Source organism: Peromyscus californicus, unplaced genomic scaffold (assembly GCF_007827085.1).
Source record: "Peromyscus californicus insignis strain IS unplaced genomic scaffold, ASM782708v3 Scaffold_10__1_contigs__length_136768540, whole genome shotgun sequence".
Classification (NCBI taxonomy): Eukaryota; Metazoa; Chordata; class Mammalia; order Rodentia; family Cricetidae; genus Peromyscus; species Peromyscus californicus.
In genome coordinates, this window is record NW_026294391.1 from 93,275,578 (window position 1) to 93,299,468 (window position 23,891).

At 36.5% G+C, this 23,891-nt stretch overlaps 1 protein-coding gene across 12 annotated transcripts in view; it reads left to right on the forward strand.

Annotated features, from left to right (window-relative positions):
* Window positions 1–23,891, forward strand: part of Pak3 (p21 (RAC1) activated kinase 3) — a 277,699-nt gene that overhangs the window by 242,470 nt on the left and 11,338 nt on the right. For all 12 annotated transcript variants that reach the window (XM_052737446.1, XM_052737394.1, XM_052737472.1 and 9 more), the window contains 5 exons: window positions 8,504–8,552; window positions 8,822–8,934; window positions 10,339–10,456; window positions 11,970–12,069; window positions 12,570–12,766. In XM_052737446.1, the coding sequence (XP_052593406.1) occupies window positions 8,504–8,552; window positions 8,822–8,934; window positions 10,339–10,456; window positions 11,970–12,069; window positions 12,570–12,766 (577 nt within the window). The remainder of the gene's footprint in view (window positions 1–8,503; window positions 8,553–8,821; window positions 8,935–10,338; window positions 10,457–11,969; window positions 12,070–12,569; window positions 12,767–23,891) is intronic.

Here is a 23,891-nt window from a genome sequence, read left to right on the forward strand (position 1 = left end):
CATTGACTTGTTAAAGAAACTGGCCTTTTCTGGTATAAAGCACCATTTGCTGGTCTTGTCTGTTAGTTTCACTTGACGACAATGAATTGTTAATCTGTTCCTTGTATTTCCTACAAATGGAAATTAACTCTAAGAGGTTTAGGTTCAGGTTCAAATTTTGGCAAAATTCTTCATAAGTGGTACTGTTTCATGGTATATTACATCAGGATGAAGGGCTTGATTGTTCCATGTTTTGGTGAGGAGTCAATTAACAGGAAAATTCAAAGGGTGATTGTCCTCTTCCACATAAAGATCAGAACTGATAGTTTTACCTATTGATGATTATTGCTAAAATCAGTCATTTTATTAAGGATTCTAAAATAGGGCTTTTTCTAAATCTATCATTACTTCTGTGCCTACTGGCTTGCATACTTTTGTTGAAAACAACTGTTTTTGATCACCTAGCACTCTTTGTTACTATGAAATATACAAATAAATCAAGATAAATTATTCATTTCTTAATTGTCAAATTTCAATATAATTAATCAGTACTCAAGTTTCCAATGCAAAGACTTTCTTTTATATTTAAAAAATCTTTATAAATTCACAGAGTATTATATTTTCAGTTTGTTTCAATTATTTGTACTCATTATTGTTTTTAATGGTCAGACTATATCTTTAGCTAATGATAGTCCCTTTGAGAGAGTTCTAGAGAAAACATATTTATGATATCAAGATCTTAAGTTGCAAGGACATAAACTCTAAATTTATTTATATCCTTTCTTTCTAATTCTGACGGTTACTCTGTATAAACATCGAAATCTCATATGAACTGAGTATATTTCAACCCTGTATGTATTTCCTATATCACATTTGGTGTCTGAAATTCAATGCTTAAGAGCATTCATTAATACATAATGTATCTCTAGGAGGATTTGAGTATAAAGAAACTTTCTTTAGAGGGAGGAACATTTACCTGTTTGGTATGGATATATTTTAGCTTAAATGGTGACATACTAAATAACTTCTTTTCTGTCATGTGCCTACGGTTAAGAGGTGGATACATATAAGTATCTTGCTCTCTTAACATGTGCCTAATGCTCTGCATTTGGATGTACCACAATTTAGTTAACCATGCTTCTACTGATGGACATTTGTGGCTTTTTCTGATATATTTCTATTATAAATGAGGCTTCAGTGATGATATTTGCAAATAAATCAATTCACATTTATGCAAATTTATTGGGATGACTTCCTAAGTGTAGAATTTTTGTATCATTAACATACTCATTTAAAATTCCAAGTTGCCTTCCATAAAGACAGCTCCATTTCATAGCACAACAGTAGTTCATAAGTGTATCTGTTTGCATGTACAGATGTATTCCTTCATTTAGAATTATATTACAACTACAAAAACTTATCTCCATATTGACTTTTAAAATGCAAATATATAAGAAAAATCTAAACTGAAAGTGTGGGACAAAATGAGTCTATGCTAAAGAATTTGTTTGCCAGTGTCCAATATCTACATGATGCCAATGTCATGCCATATCTCTCCAGGGATTAGATCAGCTATACATACAAGTTTGATGGAAAGTGGCAGTGAGAGCAGTTTTTAAGATTAATTTTACTCCTGTTCATAACAATATGCATATGGCCAAAGGAATTTTATGCAACTTCTGGATATTTCTCAATCATATAATCAAACTGAATGATAATATGATTAATTCATTAACTATTACAAATAAGCTGTATTACCAGTTTGTGTGTAATCAAGCACCTAATACTGGCCCCTCTATATTTGTCTTAAAGTTCTAAAAATAAATATATTACATTATGTATTTTTGCGATTTTTCCCTACTATTCCACGAGGCCCCCTCTTTATACTCTCAGGTATATTGAAGAGGAATAGTTCTAAATCTTATTTCTGAGGGGGAATTCATTTAATTTTTAGGTTAACATATCAAAGAATGGTTTTAATTATGTTGTGTTCATATATGCATTCCTATGCTTTGTTCTAATTTGCCCCTTCCCCGCTGCCCTTATTTCTCAAAGGATACTATGAGTAGCTGCCTGGTTTAGATACAGCCTAAAAACAGTATACTGCTTCAAGCTCAGAGATAAGTGCTGAGTATAAACCCTCTGACCTGTTTTTTGTTTCTTTGTTTTGTTGTTGTTGTTGTTGTCCTCATTCAGAGTAAGAGCAGAAGTGGTGTCTAGTGTGTTATTCTTTGGGTTGAACCACCCACCCAAAAAGTATTTGCTTCCTCATTGGTAGAAGTCTGCTATGGAGCACTAAATAGATATAGTCTAAGCTCTATAATAGGCTTTGTGATGTAGAAGATTGGAAATACATTAGCACTTGTGAAGAACAATGTCTTTAGACCAATGGAAGATGTCCTTTGTTCTGCTTAATGCTCTTAAATGCCCCGTGTTGTCTGCTGTCCCTTGTAAAGAAAGATGATACCACTCAATCAAGCACCATTAGCAGAGTTTACACAGTAAGTTGTTTTCTTTTGCCAGCCATCGTAATGAGCATGTATTAAGCCACCTGCCCCCTTTCCTGTCCAGGCCTCTGGAAACTACTGGCAAACACCGTGAAACAGCTGCTTTGACTTAATGGTGAAGTGAGGAACTGCGAGTTAGCAGCTGGCATTTGCAGGGATTAAGCTCTGTAACTGTGGCCTCATTATCACTGGACTACAACCCACTGAGTTTTCTGGCCTCACACCCGTAGTGTGTTACAGCTCTATTTAAAAACAGATGATCGTGAGTGATCTGAGGAAAGCTACATCCTAGCTAAACAACAGAAAATCCCCCCCACTGAATTTCATAATCTTACTAATGAAAGCTTGTACCTCCTGGTTCTAGCTTCATTCTATGTATTTAGGTCATCGAGTGATGACTTACATAATTTATACTATTTTATTTTTTACCTTAGATACACATATAAATAAACTTCATGAGAGAAAACACTGCACCACCTCTAACATCATTGCATACAGTATTCCTCACCATTCCTAATGGATATTGAAGTCCCAGTCAGGAATTTTATACCCATTCAAGATATGTTTTACATCTACTCTAATATTTCAATACAAGGGCATGTGTGACAGTATCAAACAAACATTTGTGCAACTTTATGTCAACTGCACTTATATAGTAAAACAATTTCTATATAGGGCCCTATTGAGTAGTAACTCTCTTAAATAGTCATGACAGTTATATTTTTTATCTCAGCCATGTTAACATGAACATTAATTGATTTTCACTATGGCATCTTCATAAATAAAATGGCAAATGTGAAAGATGTAGTTGAGCAATGGCATCAAACAAACCAATGCATTTTGAAACTCAGATATTAGCTGTATACCATGGCAAGCTACTCACAATTGCCCAGTTCCAATTTACTCATTTGTAAAATGAGGCAAATAGAGAGTTGCACAGAGTGGGCACTAAAAGAGATCATTCATTTCCAGTGAGTTGGCAGAGAGAATATCTCAATAAATGATAAAGGGATTCTACCAACAGCAGCAGGAAAAGTAAGAGTAGATATAAAAAATAACCAACATAAATAGGGATTATGTTCCTGACTGTGATCTCATTAGCACCACACTTGGACCTGTAAAACATTAAAAGGGAGTAGCACCTATCCTTCAGGCGACCTTACTCATTCCCACCAGGCTTACCACACACCTCATTGCTTCCTAATACCCTTTTCTCTTTATTCAGTCTGCAAAGTTTCTCCTATCTTTACTTTATTGCCCTCCTACCCTCTAATTCATTTTCATACTGACATCAAAGTGATTTATCCCAACTATTAGTCTTACCATGTTGTTGCCCTGGCAACTATTTAGCATGGTTTGACATTGCTCTCAGTGTCAACCTCAAAACCTAGTGGAGAATAGTGATAATTAAACTGACTTGTGAGGAAAATGGAGAAAAGGTGAATTGTTTCTTTCTAGACCTTTCAGGCTAGATGCCAGTGTTTCCATTTGAGGACTGTGTACTTTGCCATGACAAGGGGAACCTATGGATAAAGCATCTGGTGCAAAGCTCAGAGCCTAGCAGTGGTATTCATCACACTGTAGTTGATGAGGCCCCGTGGCTGAACAATCTGTTAGTTTAATGTTCTTTAACTATGCTGAAGGTTTAAAAGAGCTCTCCTTTGTAGTTCGGAGAACTTGCTTAGTTGTTTCCTATTGGGCATATCCTTCCTACTCTTGGGGCTTCAGCGTTCTCATCTGTAATGAGGAGGTTAAACTGGACGAACCTGTCTTCCATTCAGTTCTACTAATGTATAATTTCCTTGTACCATCTGAGGAACTGAGATTTTTAATAAAGAAAATTTGCATAATAAATAAATATTCTCCTTAAAACGTTATATCTTCAATAAAATGAGAATAGAGGGATAGAAGAATCAATTAAGTTGTTGGCAAAAGGAAATCAAATTGACAGTGTTGTTCCTTAAGCATGCCAAACTAGTATGTCAGTGAATACGGAATTTTATTCCCCATCTTTATCAGTCTGATTTCTGTAGATGATAGAGTTTCCAAATTAAGATGAAGTAAAATCTTTATTGAGTAAGCATATATACTGAGATATTTTAATATACTTCAGCACTTTGTAAGGTTCATCTTTTGGGAATCTGTGTGCCACATGATTAGCATAAAGGTTGTTTCCTAGTTACCCATGTGCCACAAATGTTACAAAGAGAGGACTGTTGAACTTCACCACCTACAACCACCTACAAACGAATAACTTGACCATGAACTGTACTTATTAATGGTGATTCTTACACTTTATTAAGTAAAAATAATTATATGTTACAAGTATTTAGAGATTTTAAATCAGTTCATGATATTTAGCAGTCACATTATGATATTTCAATTACCTCTATCTTAGGTAAAAATTGAATTTCTATTAATTTTGAAACATTAGGTATCTTGAAAACACCCAGATATGTAAAGAGTTTCCTATTCATCTATAGACTACAATTGGGAAGTGAATTGCTATATTAGAGAGCAATCAACAAAATAATAATCATTAATAGCTATTTGGCAATTACTATGTACTAGGGCTGTACGTCTTTTAAGCTTAGCATACATGTAATCCATCTTTGAAGGTAAATTATGGAGAGTCACACAACTAGAAGGTGGTAGGATTTGAATCAGGAGAGATTTGGATGAGCAGGCATGACGAATGCTGTTCTCAGCCCAGCAGTGGGCAACAAATGTGATTTAATCAATGAATCTTGATGATATTGAGATTTCTTGAAGAAAAACAAACAAACAAACAAAAAACTCCCATGTTATTGATTCAAAAATCAATCTTCAATCATTGAAGTGTAAGAATACAGTAGACTTGGGGTTCAGTGAAATGTTAGGTATTCGAACATGGAGTGGGTCATCGGGTACTAAGTTTCACTGTACAATACCTGAATTTGTGCATATTCAGTTGAAGATTCCAAAGAGAAGTTGGTCAGAGCAGAACCTTACTGATCAGTGCCCTAAGGCCATCTACCTAACAGCATGTTTGATTGGGGAGGGGCATGACATGAACCCATTTTAAGACAGAGGAGCTAAAGGGAGGAGGGAGGGGAGAATGTTCCCCACTGAACAATTGCATAAATCCAGTAAAGTAAGAGAAGGGCAAATGAAGGGAAAGCCTTCATTTTTAGTTACTAACCCATGCTCTAGAATTTCAGGTTCTTTAAATTGTCAGTTTGTAGTGAGCCAATGCCAATGTATGTTGTAAATCCTGGGATACTGGGCTTTCAGGATTAGGACTCTAGCAAGTTTAAGACAATAAAATGCTGAAGGGAATGGAGGGACAAAACAGACAAGAAAAGAAAGAAAACAAAGGATTTCAAGGTAAATCTCCAAAGATGGTAAATACTAATCCCTCTTGAACTTCCAGTCAATCATAGTTTTATTCCCTAGAGCAGTGGAAAAGGACTTCAGTGGTTGGAGAAACACCCATGGAGAATAAGGGAAAAGTCACCATGTGGGCTAGCCTTTTGTCACCCTAGCTTTATCTAGACCAGCTCCCATCTTGCTTATTTTATGTATTCTAAGTTCACATGTATGATTTTTATTTAATGTGTTCTAAGCTTAAAGAGAAAAAAAAGAAACTGCAAAACCATTTCTCAAGGGAGAGAGACTAAAAAAAAAAAATCTCTACAAATTGTTCAAACAGATCACCCTTAAAATCCTGCTGTTGAAAAGTAAAAATATGCTAGCAAGGTTTTTAAGGCTGGGACATTGGGAGGGGGCAACCACCAGTCAGTATATCAGTTATTCTCTGCTGTGAAATTAATAGCTACAGCAGCAATAAGGGCTAATAACAGCAGTAACTGTACTAAGCTTCAACACTGATGTGGACTCAGGGCCAAATGCTTTCTTAAATTGTGTCATTTGCTACTATCTCATTTTTACAAATATTGTTGTTCTTCTGCATCTGAAGGTATGCAAGTGTTTTAAACATCTAAAGATAAACCAAATAAAGATTTAAAAAACATAGTAAGCAATCAGATTTGAAGAGCTCCTTGGGGCTTTTTGCTGCTGAAATACACATCAGGTTGAGACAATTTATTCCTCTGAACTCAATTTAATGCTGAGTTCAAAACGATAAATCACACACTGTCCCCAAACTCAGGAATGTCTGATCATTTATTCCAAGAAGGAAGTGTCTCATGAAGATTCAATTGGATGAAATATTTTCTTTATTGAAAGGAAAGATCTTGTTGCAACTGAATATTTGTTTAAAAATAGTTTTATTAATGTGTTGATTCATCAAATATTTATAGGGCATCAACTATAAGTTCTGAATGTGGAATCTGTAATATATAATATCAATGATGGATTTGTTTAATATAAGCATAAACCATTTCGAGAACTGCCAAGTGTTTGTTCAGGTAACACCTAGTGATTAAGTGTAATATTTAGTCTAATTTCGAAAACTAATTTTAAAGCTAAGCAGAATGTGGTTTGTAAATTGTATAGCCTGGGAAGGTTACTTAACCTTTCCGACTCTCAAGCTTCTGACTTATGACATGAGAATACTATAGATGAATATGGGAAGGATCACATAAAATCAAGTATATAAAGCTCTCAGCACTGTGTTTGACACACAGAGCACATTCAATACATGCTTACTGTTACTGTGGTAACTGGGAAATTACTAGCCCAGTGTTGCACAGCTTGTGATGGTGAGGTGATCTTAAATTTCTGCTACTAGTCAAATATTTCTTACCCTACACTATCCGTTTCCTTTTCTGGGAACAGGTAATATAAGCATCCTAGGCTTTTGAGAAGTGTTTTGGCTCATCCAGAGAGAAGAGTCATAAAGAAATGCCTGGTATAAGAAACCAATTCCTGATCCTGGAGTTATGGCTCATGGCTGTAATCTCAGTATTTGGAAAGCTGAAGTAAAAAGATCCAAGTAAGGCCATTCTAGTTTGAATGGGGTAAAAGAAACAGACAGACAGACAGACAGATAGATAGATAGATAGATAGATACAGACAGACAGACAGACAGACACGCACGCACGCACGCACACACACACACAGAGAGAGAGAGAGAGAGAGAGAGAGAGAGAGAGAGAGAGAGAGAGAGAGAGACCCTAAACCGAACCATCTAAACCTTAGTGAGTAGTAAGTGAATGAATCACTGAGCGGATTCTATCCTAGCTGTTTCACTTGCCACAAATGAACTAGATACCTCTAGATACCTCCTCGTCTGGAGATGATGGATGTGGGAAGACCTTCAGAAAACAAGTGTGATTCATAGAAATACACTGGAAATTCAGCCAGACAATACATTTTTAAAGTTAAAATAGAAGCATAAGTACTACAAAGACTCAAGGAATGATGTTTTTTCAAAAAAGAAAAAAGAAAGAAAGAAATTTCACATGAGTGAAAAACTCACAGAAACTGTTGAGAATTGAGCAAAAAGAAAAATAAAGATGGAAGCTCTATAAGAGAGCCCCGGTTTTATTCCTTTGTGTGGGTGCAGCACTGACATAACACTGAAAGTGACTGATTCATTAAATGAAGGCTTAGAGATACATAACATAGCTACTCTGTCCATATGCTAAACATAACAGTTGAGTTACAGTTGCCTAAGCAAAAGATGATCTATTCTTTTCTGAGAATTTACTTCAGTCAATCACAGTCCTGAAATGTTGGTTGTTTTAACATGTAAAGAATATTATGAATATAACAGGGCTTCCCTGAGAAGATCAAGGCCAGCATGCTAAATTCATGAGTGTGTAGCCCAAGAACTGGTGCCAGAAAATCCAATGGGAGGTTCTTGTTCAGCACAAAGGATTTGTTGTGATTATTTCAGATGTAATTAGTATATAAGGCAGTTGTTTTGGTACTGTGTACTTATAACTTTGCTAAGAGAGTACATCTAATATTAAGTGTTCTTACTCTCCTGGAAATAAATCTCATTTTCACACATGACAATATATGGATAACACCTTGATTGCTTATTCACTGGGTAATTTTCACTTTTCCAGGGCATCAGGTACTGTTTATACAGCACTAGACATTGCAACAGGACAAGAGGTATGGGCCATCGTTTGGTCTTTATTATTCCTTTGTGTTTATCAAGTTTTCTTGTTGATGGCATGTGTGTCTAGTGGGGAGCACTAGGTTACAGTGGGAGTTTAGATAAGCTGCTGTGCAAAACATCTGAAATAGATAGTAATGACTAACCAAAAAAAAGAGTGCATATTTCTGGAACAGAAAAAAACTGTAGATAATGAATTTGTACATTCATATTCATGCATATTTTAGTAATCATAATTTGTTCTTGTATTTGAATCATCATTCAGGTGGCCATAAAGCAAATGAACCTTCAACAGCAACCCAAAAAGGAATTAATTATTAATGAAATTCTTGTCATGAGGGAAAATAAGAACCCCAATATTGTTAATTATTTAGATAGGTAAGTATTTTCTCTTATTTATTATGTATTTTCTTTCTAAGATGTTATTTTCTTGTCAAATTATTTATTGAGAATTTATTACTTTCATAATCATTTACAAATATTTCTGAAATGATACAAAGTAATCGAGTAAATCTTTCCCCATCAAACACTTGAGAATTCATTTTGTAGGCTTGGTTTTAAATATACCTAGTTTGTGTGATTTCCTTTTAAGGATGGTTGCTCCATGTTGGCAGGAAATGGACTACTACATACAGGAGAAAGCAATGGTGTTTCAAACATTTCATCAAGTGTCTCTTTGGAGCCAGTATGGTTCCTGGGAGGCTGAGCGAAAAAAGTAGACAATAGCCGTGTTTTAATGGGTGCTTTATGATTAACTGACAGTGAGGTCAGGGGAATTGAGACTTTAATCTTAAACCTTTTTCCTAAAGCAGGTAATTAATGTCTCTTTCATCAGTGGTATTAAGAGTGTGTTACAAACGGGCACTTAAAGGCTGTGCTAAGTCTTCTCTTGTGGCTAACATCTGTCTCTTCCAATTCCAGTCGTTGTTTGCTTAGCACCACTCGGCTGAGCTCTCTGATGGGTTGTGAATGAAACAAGGCTAGAGCTCAACCTCCATGAGCTTAAGGGCTTGCCATCCATGTTAGGCCAATAGACATTGATATGGTAGGGAAATGAGAGCGAAAGGACCACTGAGTTCTCTAGTTCTAATAAGTGTTTCTCGAAGTGTCCTTTATGGCCCATCTGCAACAGTATGATGTGAATTCGATTTGTGCACTTGTAGTTTTCTAAAACTTGCATTTATACTTTTGAAAGGGGCTGATTTCTAGGCTTTTATCCATAACTAATGAAAACGGAACCTGTGAAGTTTGAATTTTAAGAGACTTGCCAAGTGGATCCCAAAAGTACCGTAGTTTGAGTAGCACAGAATAGAAAGTCTTGCTTCATAGTGAGGTAGTTTTTTGATTGTTTGCTTGTTTGCTTGCTTGCTTTTTTAAAATATCTCTGCAGCTCAGGATGGCCTGGAACTTACACATACCCAAGGCTAACCTTGAACTCCTAGTCAACATACTTTATCCTCCCAAGTTGGTGGGATTACAGATGTGTGCCACCATACCAGGCTTAGTGGCGTGAGTATTAAGGCAGGATGGAGTCACTAGGGTCACTCTTCTCTATAAGAAGATAGTGCTAATTGATTTGAATAATCTCCTACTCTTTTCCTGAATTGGTAGGCTATCCAGGGACCTTAGTTCCTATATTTGAGTACTGAAGATTGTTCCTCAATAATCACTTAAAGATAATGGGCATGACACTATCGACTTTCATCACAAATAAGGCCTGAGGATATTAGAGTCTTCATCTCCTTAGTCCAAAGTCAAAGTATTTTTCTTTTCTTATTATAGCTACTTAGTGGGTGATGAGCTGTGGGTAGTCATGGAATACTTGGCTGGTGGCTCTTTAACTGATGTGGTCACAGAGACCTGTATGGATGAAGGACAGATAGCAGCTGTCTGTAGAGAGGTAAGAATAGAGAATATTTCTTGCTTGTGAGAAACATAAAATTTGTTAATGCGTTCTTTTTGATTATTCAGAATATTTCTAGCATCAAAATAACATTAGCATATTTTCTCTACTGAAAAAAATGGAAAAGTGTTTAAACTATACTTAATGTCATGTCCTCGAATCACCTTGGCCAGACCCTTATTTACTTTACTTGCTTTTCTGTGGCTCTTGTAAGTAGTAATATGATATTCAAGAGACACTGTATCTAAGCTCACACATAGTAGTATCAGTGAACATGGCCAACTGTTATGTTAACATGGAATTCCTTTCTGATTTGTGGGAATTTTTATAACATAAATGTGTTCTGCTTGATCAATATGAGTTCCATAAAATACAGACTACATTATATTCCCATTATTTTCTAGAAAGCAATTTTTTGTTTTTGACACACTTATTTGTTTATGTGGGTTCTCTCTCTCTCTCTCTCTCTCTCTCTCTCTCTCTGTGTGTGTGTGTGTGTGTGTGTGTGTGTGTGTGTGTGTGTGTGTGTGTGTGTGTACTATGAGTGCATATGGATATCAGAGAACAACTTTTGGGACTCAGTTTTCAATTTCCATCATGTGCATCCAGGAAATTGAACTCAGATTGTAAAGCTTGGCATCAAGTGTTGTGACCTGTTGACCCATCTCACAGGCTTTCAAAGGAATTTCAACACAATCTTCCCTCACCCCACAAAGTAATTGCTTTACAGTATTCCATGAATATTCCAGTGAGCCTGAGGACCTGTCATTTATAAAGAGAAATAAGTGTTATCTTTAGTTTCTAGTCAATTTGATGATGTTTTATTCTGTTATTTTGATCAATATTGTTTTTGCAACATACACCCTTCAGTGAGGTCTCATTATGAAATTTTCTACAAAGTGAAGTGGAAACTTGAAAAAAACGATGAATGTGCAACCAAGCTAAATTATATTAGCTAATCTTTCAGTTAGTAGGATATTTTACCTGAGCCTTTATTTTGTATCTTTTAGTATTACAAGTCAAAAGCATTTCCAAACAAGTACCTTTAGTTACTTTAGAACTGGTAGCCATCCTCAAACCTGTCCATCAGAAATAGCCCAAAGAAATTATTTCAGTTGCACATTCTTGTTTACCATGCTAGATCTACTGAAACTTCACCATGTACACTGAGGCTTACAACATCTGTATAAGACCAAGCTGAACCCATATCACTTAGAAACCTAGACCAAAGCATGGTTATGCTAAGTGGTCAGCTGGACTATAATAATGACTAGTACTGATTGTTGCATTAGCCTCTTCATGATTTAGTCTATAATGTAACATAAAGTTAAGTATAATCACTGATGTAAATGGTAATGTGGTTTGAAAATGGTGTTAAAGCATTCTGTAATCTATTTCATTTAACAACATCAAATCACAACCTTTCCCAAATTTTGCCTGGAAATGAGATATAGAATTAAAAAAAAATTATTTGTGATATAATTAGAACTTTTTTTTTCTGATTCAATAGTGCCTCCAAGCTTTGGATTTCTTGCACTCAAACCAAGTGATTCATAGAGACATAAAGAGTGACAATATTCTCCTCGGGATGGATGGTTCTGTTAAATTGAGTATGTATTTTGATTCCGATATTTAAGAAAATATCAGGGAATTTCTATGGTCCTACTGTCTGTCTTGAGAAGATAATGTCTACTGAAAGTGATTTATTTGAGAGAGCTTAATTTGAATTAAAGAACCTGTCTGATAGTCTGTTCCTATAGACTGTGACCAGATGTTTTTTTTGAATTATTATTTCATAATGTCTAGCAGGACCTCGAATAGATGGATGGCAAATAACTAACTGGAAAATGGAAGAGTTCTATAAATATATGAGAAAGTATTGGGAGGGAGTGATATGGAAGTCTACTAACGATGGCATCATATTTGTCAATTGTTTCTGACCCCTTTAAAATCAGTAGTAGCTGAAGGATCAGATAATGATCAGGATGTGAGCAAGACAATTGTGAGCGCTCCTTTTAACCTTAAAGGCAGGTTCAGGCACATGGAAAAATCAGCTATTGCAAAAAAGACATTATTTGGGCTCATTTTAATAGACTTTTCTTCTCTACAGCTGATTTTGGGTTCTGTGCTCAAATCACTCCTGAGCAAAGTAAACGAAGCACTATGGTGGGGACTCCCTATTGGATGGCACCTGAGGTGGTAACTCGAAAAGCTTATGGTCCAAAAGTTGATATCTGGTCTCTGGGAATCATGGCCATTGAAATGGTGGAAGGTGAACCCCCTTACCTTAATGAAAATCCACTCAGGGTAAGTCAGCAAAATTCAGGTACTTCCTATCCCCCCCCCTTAAAAGGGGGGAAAGAAAAAATACCATTTAATGATTCCCCCAAACTGGTCAGAACTAGAACTTTCTTGGAACAAGTAACACAGAGACACCGAGTTATGGTGTATAAATTGCTGAGTGTGAAATGCCTGATTCTCAGTCCCTCTAACAAGAGCCTTCAATATTCTTTAGTCTACAGCTTTCTACTCTATAACTGTAGAAATGCATGAAAGAAAGAATGTGGGAAGGGAGAATGTTTTTATCATGTGCTATGGTAACATGATCTACCTAGGAAATCCTTGTTTCATAATTACTTTAACAAAGTAAAACAATACATTTCGAGAACACTTATCATTTTTTAAGTTGGGTTTTTTTCTTTGTTATCAGTAACAATTCATTGAGCAAGAACATTTTAGTTGACATTGAATGAGACAGAAATAGACATGGCGCCAGCCTGATGAAATCATAAACTTAATTAGAAGACTGTCAAATAAAAGATGAATGGAAATTATTTGGGTTAGTAGAATTTTCTACTACATAATTGGAGGTTTGATCCTCAAGTGGTCCAGTTACCTCTGAAAAGGGAAATAAAAATAAAAATAAAAGCTTCCATCTCGTATCCTAACCCCACTGGCTTTTTTCAGAGATGCATAGTTGATCATGAGAATAAAAGCCAAAGAAATACAGAAGAAGCACTTGCTTAGTGTAGAAGTGAGTCAGAAGCTATTGGATTATATATAACTTCACAGTAAACCAGAAGCCATATTTCATCTGCACAAAGGACGTGAGATTTTTTTTTTTTTTTTTTTTTTTTTTGCTGAATGGAAATAGGCCCAAATTTCAAATCTGCTCTTAAAACTCATGCACAACACCAGTTTCAAAGGCATTGTCTGTGTCATTATCATGAAGAGTCTAATATCGTGTTTTATTCTTGGTATACAAAACCCATTGTCCTTAGTCATCAATTAAGTGTGTTCTCATTATGTTTGCAAAATCTATATTCAAGTCGTACTGTATATGGCTTTCTATATATGCAAAGAAATCTCTGAGGTAAATATCTAATTGTTTTGTAGTTGAAATTTTGTAATTGGGAGCCATGCTCCCAATATAGAGGGAGAGGCCTTCTCTAATATTCTCTCCTTTTGTTTCCACTCTGGTATTTGGCCACTGGTCCTAGTCCCTGCACTGATTAGAAAGCAAGAGATATGAGGGAATGCCCTAATGAATGCTATGGGCTGTTATGCTAGTCTCACATAACAATCTGGAAAGGAGATATGTGCATTGATTAGCTTCCTGGGGGGCTGAGTGGAAAAGAAGGGGCGTTTCCCAACATTTGTGGGTCAGCCCTTCATGTGTTTAATCGAGTCCACCTCTGACCTGTGGGACAGCACAACAGGATAATTACAAAGGCTTTTCCTTTTTTTGCCCATTAAGAAATAGCAATGTGCCGGGCGGTGGTGGCTCACGCCTTTAATCCCAGCACTCGGGAGGCAGAGGCAGGTGGATCTCTGTGAGTTCGAGGCCAGCCTGGACTACCAAGTGCGTTCCAGGAAAGGCGCAAAGCTACACAGAGAAACCATGTCTTGAAAAACCAAAAAAAAAAAAAAAAAAAAAAAAGAAAAAGAAACAGCAATGAAAGAACACATCAGGTCTATTGTTTCTATGGATTTCCTCTTCTAAGTATTCGAAGTTTAGAGGCACTAAATGGATTACACCTATTTTGCTTTCTGCTTTCTGCTGAATAATTTACAACCTGCAGAATTTAAGGATTAAATAAATGGCTATGCAAGGCAATTGGTCTCAGTAATGCATTTATTGCTCTCTTCTGTTCCCTTGTCATAACTGATCTCTCCTTAGCTAGACTGCTAATTACTAGAAAAAAATGAAACAAGTTTTAATCTCCATATGCATCTTCTAGCCTGGGATCAGAACTCATACTTAATAGCTTGTCTCTTAAAATCTATAGCCTTCTATCAAAACAAGTATTTGCAGATTAATAAACCACAAATTTCAAGAAGCCTACATTAAGACTATGACAAAAAGACCTGTTAGAAAGACTACCTTGTTGAATTCCACTGATAAGGATTGATTCTAACTTGGTGCCTTATTCTCTTTATGTGATTGGCCTCTGGCTAATTAATCAACAAGCCATGTTGAGCCAGCCTGATTCTGAAGCTCTTCTAGACACCAGAAATACTTTTAAGCTTTGCTTGTAAATGTTCTATCCCGGTGTTTTCCTAGAGAAAACATGATGTCTTGGCCTAGCTAGCCTTATTTGGGATTTGAAAAGTGTATTCACTGAACCCATGGGGAGATTGCAGACAGAAAGATACAGTATGACAATGTAGGGAGCCCATTTTTTTCGTGTTTTGGTGACTAGACACAGTGTTTGGAACTAGAAAATCACAGAACTTTAGGAGAGGTATGAAAGAGCACTCAACTATTTCTGAGAAACTATCCTGATCTACCACCAGTTCACCATTTGTAGGCTTTGAAACAGGTGGAAGTAAAAGTGAGTGAAAAGAAGATAAAACGGCACTATAAAGAGTGACATGCACTTGTGGGGGACAAAAAAAAAACAGTTAAGTAGTCAAGTGGACCTAAGTGTGTCCTGATTATGTAACTTTAAAGCTCTGGGACATTTTGAAAAGCCATTTAAAACCTTTCTAAACCTGTTTCCTTTCTGTTAATAGGGATAATATCCATCTTACTGAATCTACATGAAAATTAGGTGAATAATGCATGTAAATCACCTAGGCCCGTGTTTAGCTTATTGTAGAAAATGTATGTGGAAATTCATGAACATGAGCAGAAAAGAAAGGAAAGGGAGAGAAGATAAAGTTCTTTTTACTCACCATATAATGGATTCACCATTCCCCAAAGAACTTTTATCCTACCGCCTGACTCCCATGGAGTGGGGGATTCTGTACAGTTCAATATAATTACCATAAATAGGTAGCATTAAACAGAACAGGTTGAAAGTGAAGTCTCGGGCTGTGCATTACAAAGTTGCTTGCATTTCACTGTGGCTTGTGTTTTTGTTATGCTTGATTTAAGTGAGCAAATAGTCTGTAAATATTGATTGCTGATGTACATTTGGTACAAAAAAATTGACCACTTCTTTTGCCCAGTAATAAAAAGATTGGAATTTTTTTAAATGTAAATAAATCGACTTAATTTGCTCATAAAATGTTTTTAAAGCTCAGAGAGTTATTAGCTGTACTGATGTTATGATGTTGGTAACCCTTCTAGAGACAGGGAGGAGACAGCTTTCTTATTGTTCCAGCACAGTGCCTTAAGTTGACACTTGATGTAATTGGCCTTGGACATGTTGTCCTGTGACCCATGGGAAATTTCTAAGCAGCCACCAATAATTAAGTGCCTTATTCTTTTTGTTTGCTGAAGTAACTGGGGCTTAAGACAAACCCAACTTTCTCTGTGAATATGCAAATCAAACATTGATCTTTTGTTGGTACCACCGTCTTTTTTGCTAACAGATGATCTATTTTGTTAAGACTTGTGACCATAAAGACCTGAATCTAAGGAGCTAGTTATTTCTGCCAAACCAAACTTTGATTTTTTTTCCTTATCAGCACAAAGAGAGTACCTTTCTTTTAAAAATTACGTTTATACTCACAAATAGTAGGTCTGTTCTTATCAAGCTGTGATGAATTGTGGTACTTGTGAAATGTCTCAGTGCTGTCTACTTGAAATCCACACAGAACCTTTTATAATCCTGTTTGTGTCATTCTCTAACCCCTTTTAAGTGTTTGCTTTATGCCTTTGTTTTAAGCATCAGTGGGCTGTATTAAACATTGGGCCACTGGAATACACTTACTGCTACCAGTGCTGAAAGCAGTCTGGGATATAGCATGTGAACCACACATCCTACTTGTTCTCCTCCTTGCTGTTACATTGGAGTCCTCTGTAGAGTTTAAGAGCCAATGACACTGAATTCCATCCCCTAGGAAAAGGAGGAAACTAGGACTAGGCCAAAAGCAAAGCTATATTGCAAGACCTTAATATGGCACTGTTTGCAATGAGAAGTAATTCTTCATCCCTGTTTGAGCACAGTTGTTTAACCAGGAAAGCACATACTTATTCCACTCGTGCTTGTCCATTTCCTGTAAGAAATCATAAGAGCATCAGAGCCTAGTTGAAATCTTGTTCTCTTTTCCTCCTTGTCAGACTTAGCAGTCCTGTAACACTACATATCTTAGTTTCTTTTCTGTTGCTGTGATAAAAATATCCTGACAAAAGGAATTTAAGGGACAAAATGTTTAAGTTCATAATCTCAGGTTACAGTCTATCATTATGGAGAAGTCAGCAGGCGGTAGAATAGCTCTACAGTCAAGAGAAAAGAACAGTGAATTAACTGTATGCTAGTGCTCAGCTAGGTCTCTTCATTCTTCTACAATACAGTGTGCAGGTCTTTATATGTCAGTTAATGGAATAAAGAAAATCCCCACAGACATGCACATAGGTCAACCAAATCTAGACCATCCCTCTTTGAGACTCTCTACCAGATGATTCTGGATTATACCCAATTAACAATTAAAACTATCACATTATCCAAAAGGAACAATATTAATTAAGTATACATCTCCATGATTTGACTTTCTTAAATCAATTTTTCTCTTCTGAAAATGGAGTTCATATTTAAAATAAGCCAGCAGCTTAATGCCTAGCATGTACCTGGAGCATAATGTAGCCGTGGGTGTGACTATATGTGATTGAGTGCATTACCTCTATGACTATGGAGAAAGAATGGTAACAATCCAAATAAAGGCCTGCTGGCACATTAAGTGACTTCCTCTTTACTACACAGATGTCAGATTTCTTACTGTTTCTCTTCTGATCAGAGCATGTATGTCTCAAGACCATTATACAGGATGAGAGAAGCCCTAGCTTGTGAGTAACAGCAACTAAGGGCCAAACTGAATCTTGTTCCTCCAACCACTGGAACCTGTGCTGTGGATTGGAATGTCTGGGTTTGATGGCGCGTGCTCATTTGGAAGTAAAGTCAGACATAAACTTCCTGAACATCAGAGAAGCAAGCATACTTTGCTAGCACTCAGTCAATATTGTTTTGAATGTATTTCAGGGAGAGCTGGGAGCATTCCCTTCTTTTTCCATAAGCCACTGTGGAACAGCAAGCTTTATTGATGGGTTGTTGACACTCCTCTTCCTTTGAAGACTTAACCTATGCCTAAAAGGAGGGGAGAGTTGGGATAACTACAAGTAAAATAATTATAGAATAGTAACAGCATTTCTTTTTAATAAGAAAAAATAATGCCTGTCAAAAGATAGGAGGCCCTTAAGAATCATTGCTTGTCAAGAATTCGGCATAGGGAAGTGGGACTTGGCCATATGAAAGCTGCAAGTTTCATTTAGATTATCCAGAAGCAGACAGTTCAAACTGGTGAATTATGAGCCAGAAGAAAGCCAAGGGAGGAACTAATTCCATAGCAAACTAAAATCCAAGAAACTAACCAGACAAAGAAAAGGGAATGTTTTAAAATGTGGTGATCAAGAAACCATTGTTGGCTCAGAGAGATTCCCATATCCTGTGATTTTTTCTTATCATTCCTCAGAGTACTTACAGATGGACATAGTTTGGGTATAGCCCAGGGATGCATATGCCTATTCCTCTAATAAGTACCATACCGTTGGCTAAGGAATTAAGTTCATCAAAATCAAAGATCATTGTGAAGAAACGAATCTTGGGTTGTGGTTTACATTTGCCCACTGAAATATCCACTCATATGTTTTATCTTATGGCTTTTGAAATATGAATTTACCAAGAAAATCAGGGTTTTGCTAAAATTGAAGATTACTTCTGACTTTTGTTTTTGTTTTGATTTATGTCCTTTCTAACTTGGTCACATTAACATTTTAGAAAACAGTTTGCACTCTGATAAAAAGATACTTAGAAAGTTCTTAGCTGAGCCTCTTAGCACACCATGCTATTTTCATCAAGGCGGTCTATACCAGGGAAAAGTCAGTTTAAACCAGTGGTTCTCAACCTTCCTAATGCTAAGAGCCTTTATTACAGTTCCTCATGCTGTGGTGACCCCCAACCATAAAATTATTTCATTGCTACTTCATAACTGCAATTTTGCTACTGTTATGAATCATCTGATACGCAGGATGTTTGATATGTGATCCCAAAGGGATCTTGACCCACAGGTTGAGAACCTCTGATTGAAATCTTATTCTAAGAGCTAAGCTGACTTCTTCACCATGCCTTTTACATTTCTTCCATTTGTTTCCTCTCATTTTGGTGATGGAAATAAGGAATTACTTCACCCTCCAATGGCAAAATTCACTAGCACTTCTCATCAATGAGATGCTAATGAATGGAAAAAGACTAGAAAAAGAGCTTTCTAGCATATCTACCAACTTGATTATGTGAGTCAAAGAGTGAATTCTCTTCCAAGGCCTGTCAGTCAGGAATCTGTTACCTTCTACAGGTTACTTCTTGCTTTAAATGATCACACTTTGAGTAAGCTGTTGCCTTCCCAGTGTGGACTACAAAGCCCTAGAATTGAGTGGAGTTCCTTGGGCTATTGAAGGGGACACGAGGGAGGGCACCTGACAGGGCTCTTAGTTCCATCAGAATATTTCTTTAATTCGCTTTCTGTATTGGGCTATCAAATGAGATTCACTTAAACAAAGACACAAGTTTATGATTCTGTGTGGTCTGGTTTTAGGTAGCTATAGAATTCCCTCACCCTGCCAGGAAGATTGTAGTGTTGTCTTTACATGTGCTTTAAGAGAAGTGATCTTCAAAAAACATCCCAGACACTTCTTTCTCATCATCTCCGGACCAAATTTGCCCTCTAGAATGTAAAGACCATCCCACCCCGACCCTCATCTCACCCAGAAAAAAAGTTTGATCATGGTATGAAACATGCTGCATGTGAGACATGATAACCTCACACTGATATTAATCAAAAAGAGCACTGTAGTGACACAGCTCTTACAGGGATAAAATAATATGCAAATAAATATATAAATTTAAATATACCTTGAGCCAGAAATTGGGCATGAGCTAATGAAATGATCGATGTTGGGGGTGATTATTAAGTATAGTCACTTTTTCAGTGGTAGTTATTTTTCATTTTAATTTCATTTCAACTTTTAAATTTTTTGGTTAATGTGGTGATATTGTATTCCCCAATATATCGTGCACCCTAATAAACTTACCTGGGGTCAGAGAACAGAACAGCCACTAGATATAGAGGCCAGAAAATGGTGGCACACACGTCTTTAATCCTATCACTTGGGAGGCAGAGATCCATCCGGATCTCTGTGAGTTTAAAGTCACACTGGAAACAGCCAGGCATGGTGACTCACACCTTTAATCCCAGGAAGTGAGCCTTTAATCCCAGGAAGTGATGGCAGAAAGCAGAAAGGTATATAGGGCATGAGGACCAGGAACTAGAGCTGGTTAGTTAAGCTTTCAGGCTTTTGAGCAGCACAGTTCAGCTGAGATTCATTTAGATGAGGACCCAGAGGCTTCCAGTCTGAGGAAACAGGATCAGCTGAGGAACTGAAGAGGTGAGGAAGCTGTGGCTTGTTCTGCTTCTCTGATCTTTCAGCGTTCACCCCAATACCTGGCTTCAGGTTTGTTTTTATTAATAAGACCTTCTAACAATTCGTGCTACAGGTTAACAAACAATAATTGAAGCAGAGACTGTGAAGGAACACTGCTTAATGGCTCGCTCCTCCATTCTTGAGTTGCTGCCCTGATTTTGCTTACTGCTGCACTGTTACCTGGAAGTATAAATGAAACAAACCATTTCCTTCCCAAGTTGTAGTTGGTCACGGTGTTTTATCACATCCATGTTGAGAAATCCTAAGACAATGATGTAAGAATATTTTGCATAAAATATCAATGATTTCCTTGTTGTTTTCTTTTAATTCTCCAGCTTTATTTGCTGAGTCAAATGGAGTATATGTTTAAAATTATGATGCAGATTACGTTCTTTCCTTGAGTAATTATATGTAAATATCATTGTTAAATGATGAGACATTACTGTTATTATGTAACATGAAAAAGTATTTATAAATTATTCTGGATACAGAAAAAAACAAAACAAACAATAATGGAGTCAAGTGAGGTATTTTGGTGTACTGATCAAATCAGGGTAATCAACATTTAAGGACCACAGAAATGGAGCAATAGCAAAATGAAGCCTAGGTTCCTTTGACATCACCTATTTTCTGACCTTTATCTTTATTTCTCTCTTGTCGTTCTACCAACTGCTTTCCCTCCTGTTGTCCCTTGGCACCTGCCCTTGCCTATCTTTCTTCTGTTTCCTCACAGCTTCTCACTTTTCCTTGACTTCCTGGACCATTCTCTTTTCCCTTTTTTTTTTTTTTTTTTTTTGTAAATCTACATTACTATCCTAACTCCGACTTGGAAATGCCCTGTACTTCCAAACTTTGAGTACAACTAAGGTCACATAGGCTCACATCATGAATGCAAGTTGCCTGCTACATGTTTCTTAACAAGAGATTAGAATGACCATATGGGTTGTCAGAGTCATCTGGTATTTATTTTATGGTATTCACCAATGATTTCTCCTTGGAAAAAAGTATTCCAAAGCTAGCCTGGCACCTAATAAGTCAGTACTACCTAATTATCTTTTATTATCAACCTATTAAGGGGATAGATCCCTAAGATCATTTAAAATGGCTCCTTAAGGATTAAGCAGCAAAACAACAGCTCCCCATAATTAGGGGACAGGTGAGAATTTGTATGTAAGACAATATAGAGTTAATTAGACTACAGTGCTATGCACTGTAGTGTGAAGTTGGAACAAAGTATGGCATACAGTAGTTTGTATATATAGTGGTTTCTTTTTGCAGGCCGGATTCTATTAACCCTTTTAGAAAAACGAGGAATGTCAGAACCTCTCATGAAATCAATAAACACACCAGAGTAGCAATATGCTCTGGCATTTAACCTCTTAAATCCCAGGTCACGTGTAAACTAAATCATAACGTGTCAACTTGCCCATTGCCAAATCCTGCTCATAAAGCATTGAGTGGAAATTCTAAAATGAGAAGGAATCAGGACAATAGGAGATTGCAGGCACCAGCCAGAATACAAGTTGACTATCTTAACCCCCAATATGCATACACACACACACACACACACACACACACACACACACACACACACACACACATGCCTCCCTCTTCCACCTCTGCATGTGTCCTTTGTTCTCCATTTCCAAACTAGTAGAGAATGATCAACCACAGAAGGATCTGTTTCCTCTGTACAGGGAAAAACAGAATGAAGTATGCCAGATGTTTATGAATAGTATGCCTCATTTCTTGACTTCCCTTGTCTGTCTCTGCCCAGAGACTGTAAAAAGCGAGAGAGGGTGTCATGCAGCACTTAAGAGCATGGAGTCTGAACTCATACTCCCTGAATTCATATATTGACTTCTACATTATTAGAAGTGTGACACTGGGCAAGCTGTTATTTTTAGTCCTACAGTACAGTTTCTTTGCCTGTCCATTGAGGATCATAATAGTATGAGCTAATTTAATACTAATCAGTAAATCAATTTTATGTATTCATACTTGCTATGATCATATGTATACTGATGTTGAATATAGATGAATAAACCTTCTCACTCTTATTGTTTAATGATATTGTACATTCAGTAGATTTTCTGTGGACTCAGTTGGGAACCCACTCAATATGAATAACATAATTTCCATGCAAAAATGGACTGTGAATCCCCATTGCTCAGCTTACCACAAGATTTCTCAACCATACCCTATCTGCTTTGTAAATTGTTCCATTGTATTTGTACCGAGACTTATACTTGCAAGCATATTTCCATGAAAGTCTCCCGGTTTGTTTTTCAATGACAACATAAACTTTATAAACTACTATAATGAGTTGAAGCCACAAACTAAAGCTTTTTAATTAAATAGTCCCATTTCAGCACTGCCTTAATGGAAATTTATGGGTTACATATGGATTGTCTTGAGACTTCTTTAGAGAAATGTGGTAACTTCCACAGTGAGGGCTTTGATCTTTCTCAACTGAGGAAATTGCCATTAAGGTAAATTCAATTACTGCTCCAATTAGATACACTGCTTTTCTCTTAGTACTTGGGTAAATTCACTTGCACATTAGGGGTAGTGAAAACTTTAATGGTTGGATGTTATTGACAAGATATTTATAGTTATCATAGGGATGTCTACAATACTAGAAAATTTTACTTACATTTAGTTACAGTGAAAAAAACTACCATTTTAACTTTGCCAATCATATTTGTAATATAAATGCAGTCTATAAGTCATGGTCCTATAGTGCCTCACCTTAGGAAAAATATACCTTACTTAATGATCTAATATGCTCTAGTATGAGGATCTTCCTTGTTCAGTGTCAGATAGAGAAAAGGAATTTTTGAAACTGTGAAGTTTCTCGACACAATTTTTTCAAGTTTCTGGGAGCACTTGTTATCTCCCTTTCATCTCGGGTTTGTCTCAATCAAACACGTTGTGCTTAGCTTGATCCAGATGTTCTTCCCTTTGATAATCTATCCTTATATATACTGCTCATAGAACTTTCTTATTTCTCCCCTAGTGAGTAGTGGTAATCAGTATGACCACATGCCAGGCGTTGCCAACTCAAAAATTGTGGTTTTCATTCTTTGCTTATCTTCTTATAATTTAACAGAGTACTTTATGTTCTAAACTTTAATGTTTTGTGTATCAATTTGTTATATTCCCAAAGCAACTAAATTCATAAACTTTGGCTTTTATTATACAATAATACATCCTTTAAAATATGCATTTTCAATAAATGACTAAGAAATTAAGAGATTATCATGGATGGTATAGTTTCTGCTTTCCTTGGGATCACAGGAGGAGTGACACATCTGTAAATAAAAAGTACAACCAAATGCATTGTAGAAACAGACTTATGGACTCTGGAAGCTCAAAAGAGGGGAAGGGCAACTATTCTCCTTGCTTCAGATTGAGGGACACAAGATCTTCTCTGCTAAAACACAAAGCAGTTCTCAGAAAGCTGGAGTGGTTGAACACTGCATCTACCTGAGCAAGATGCCAAAGACT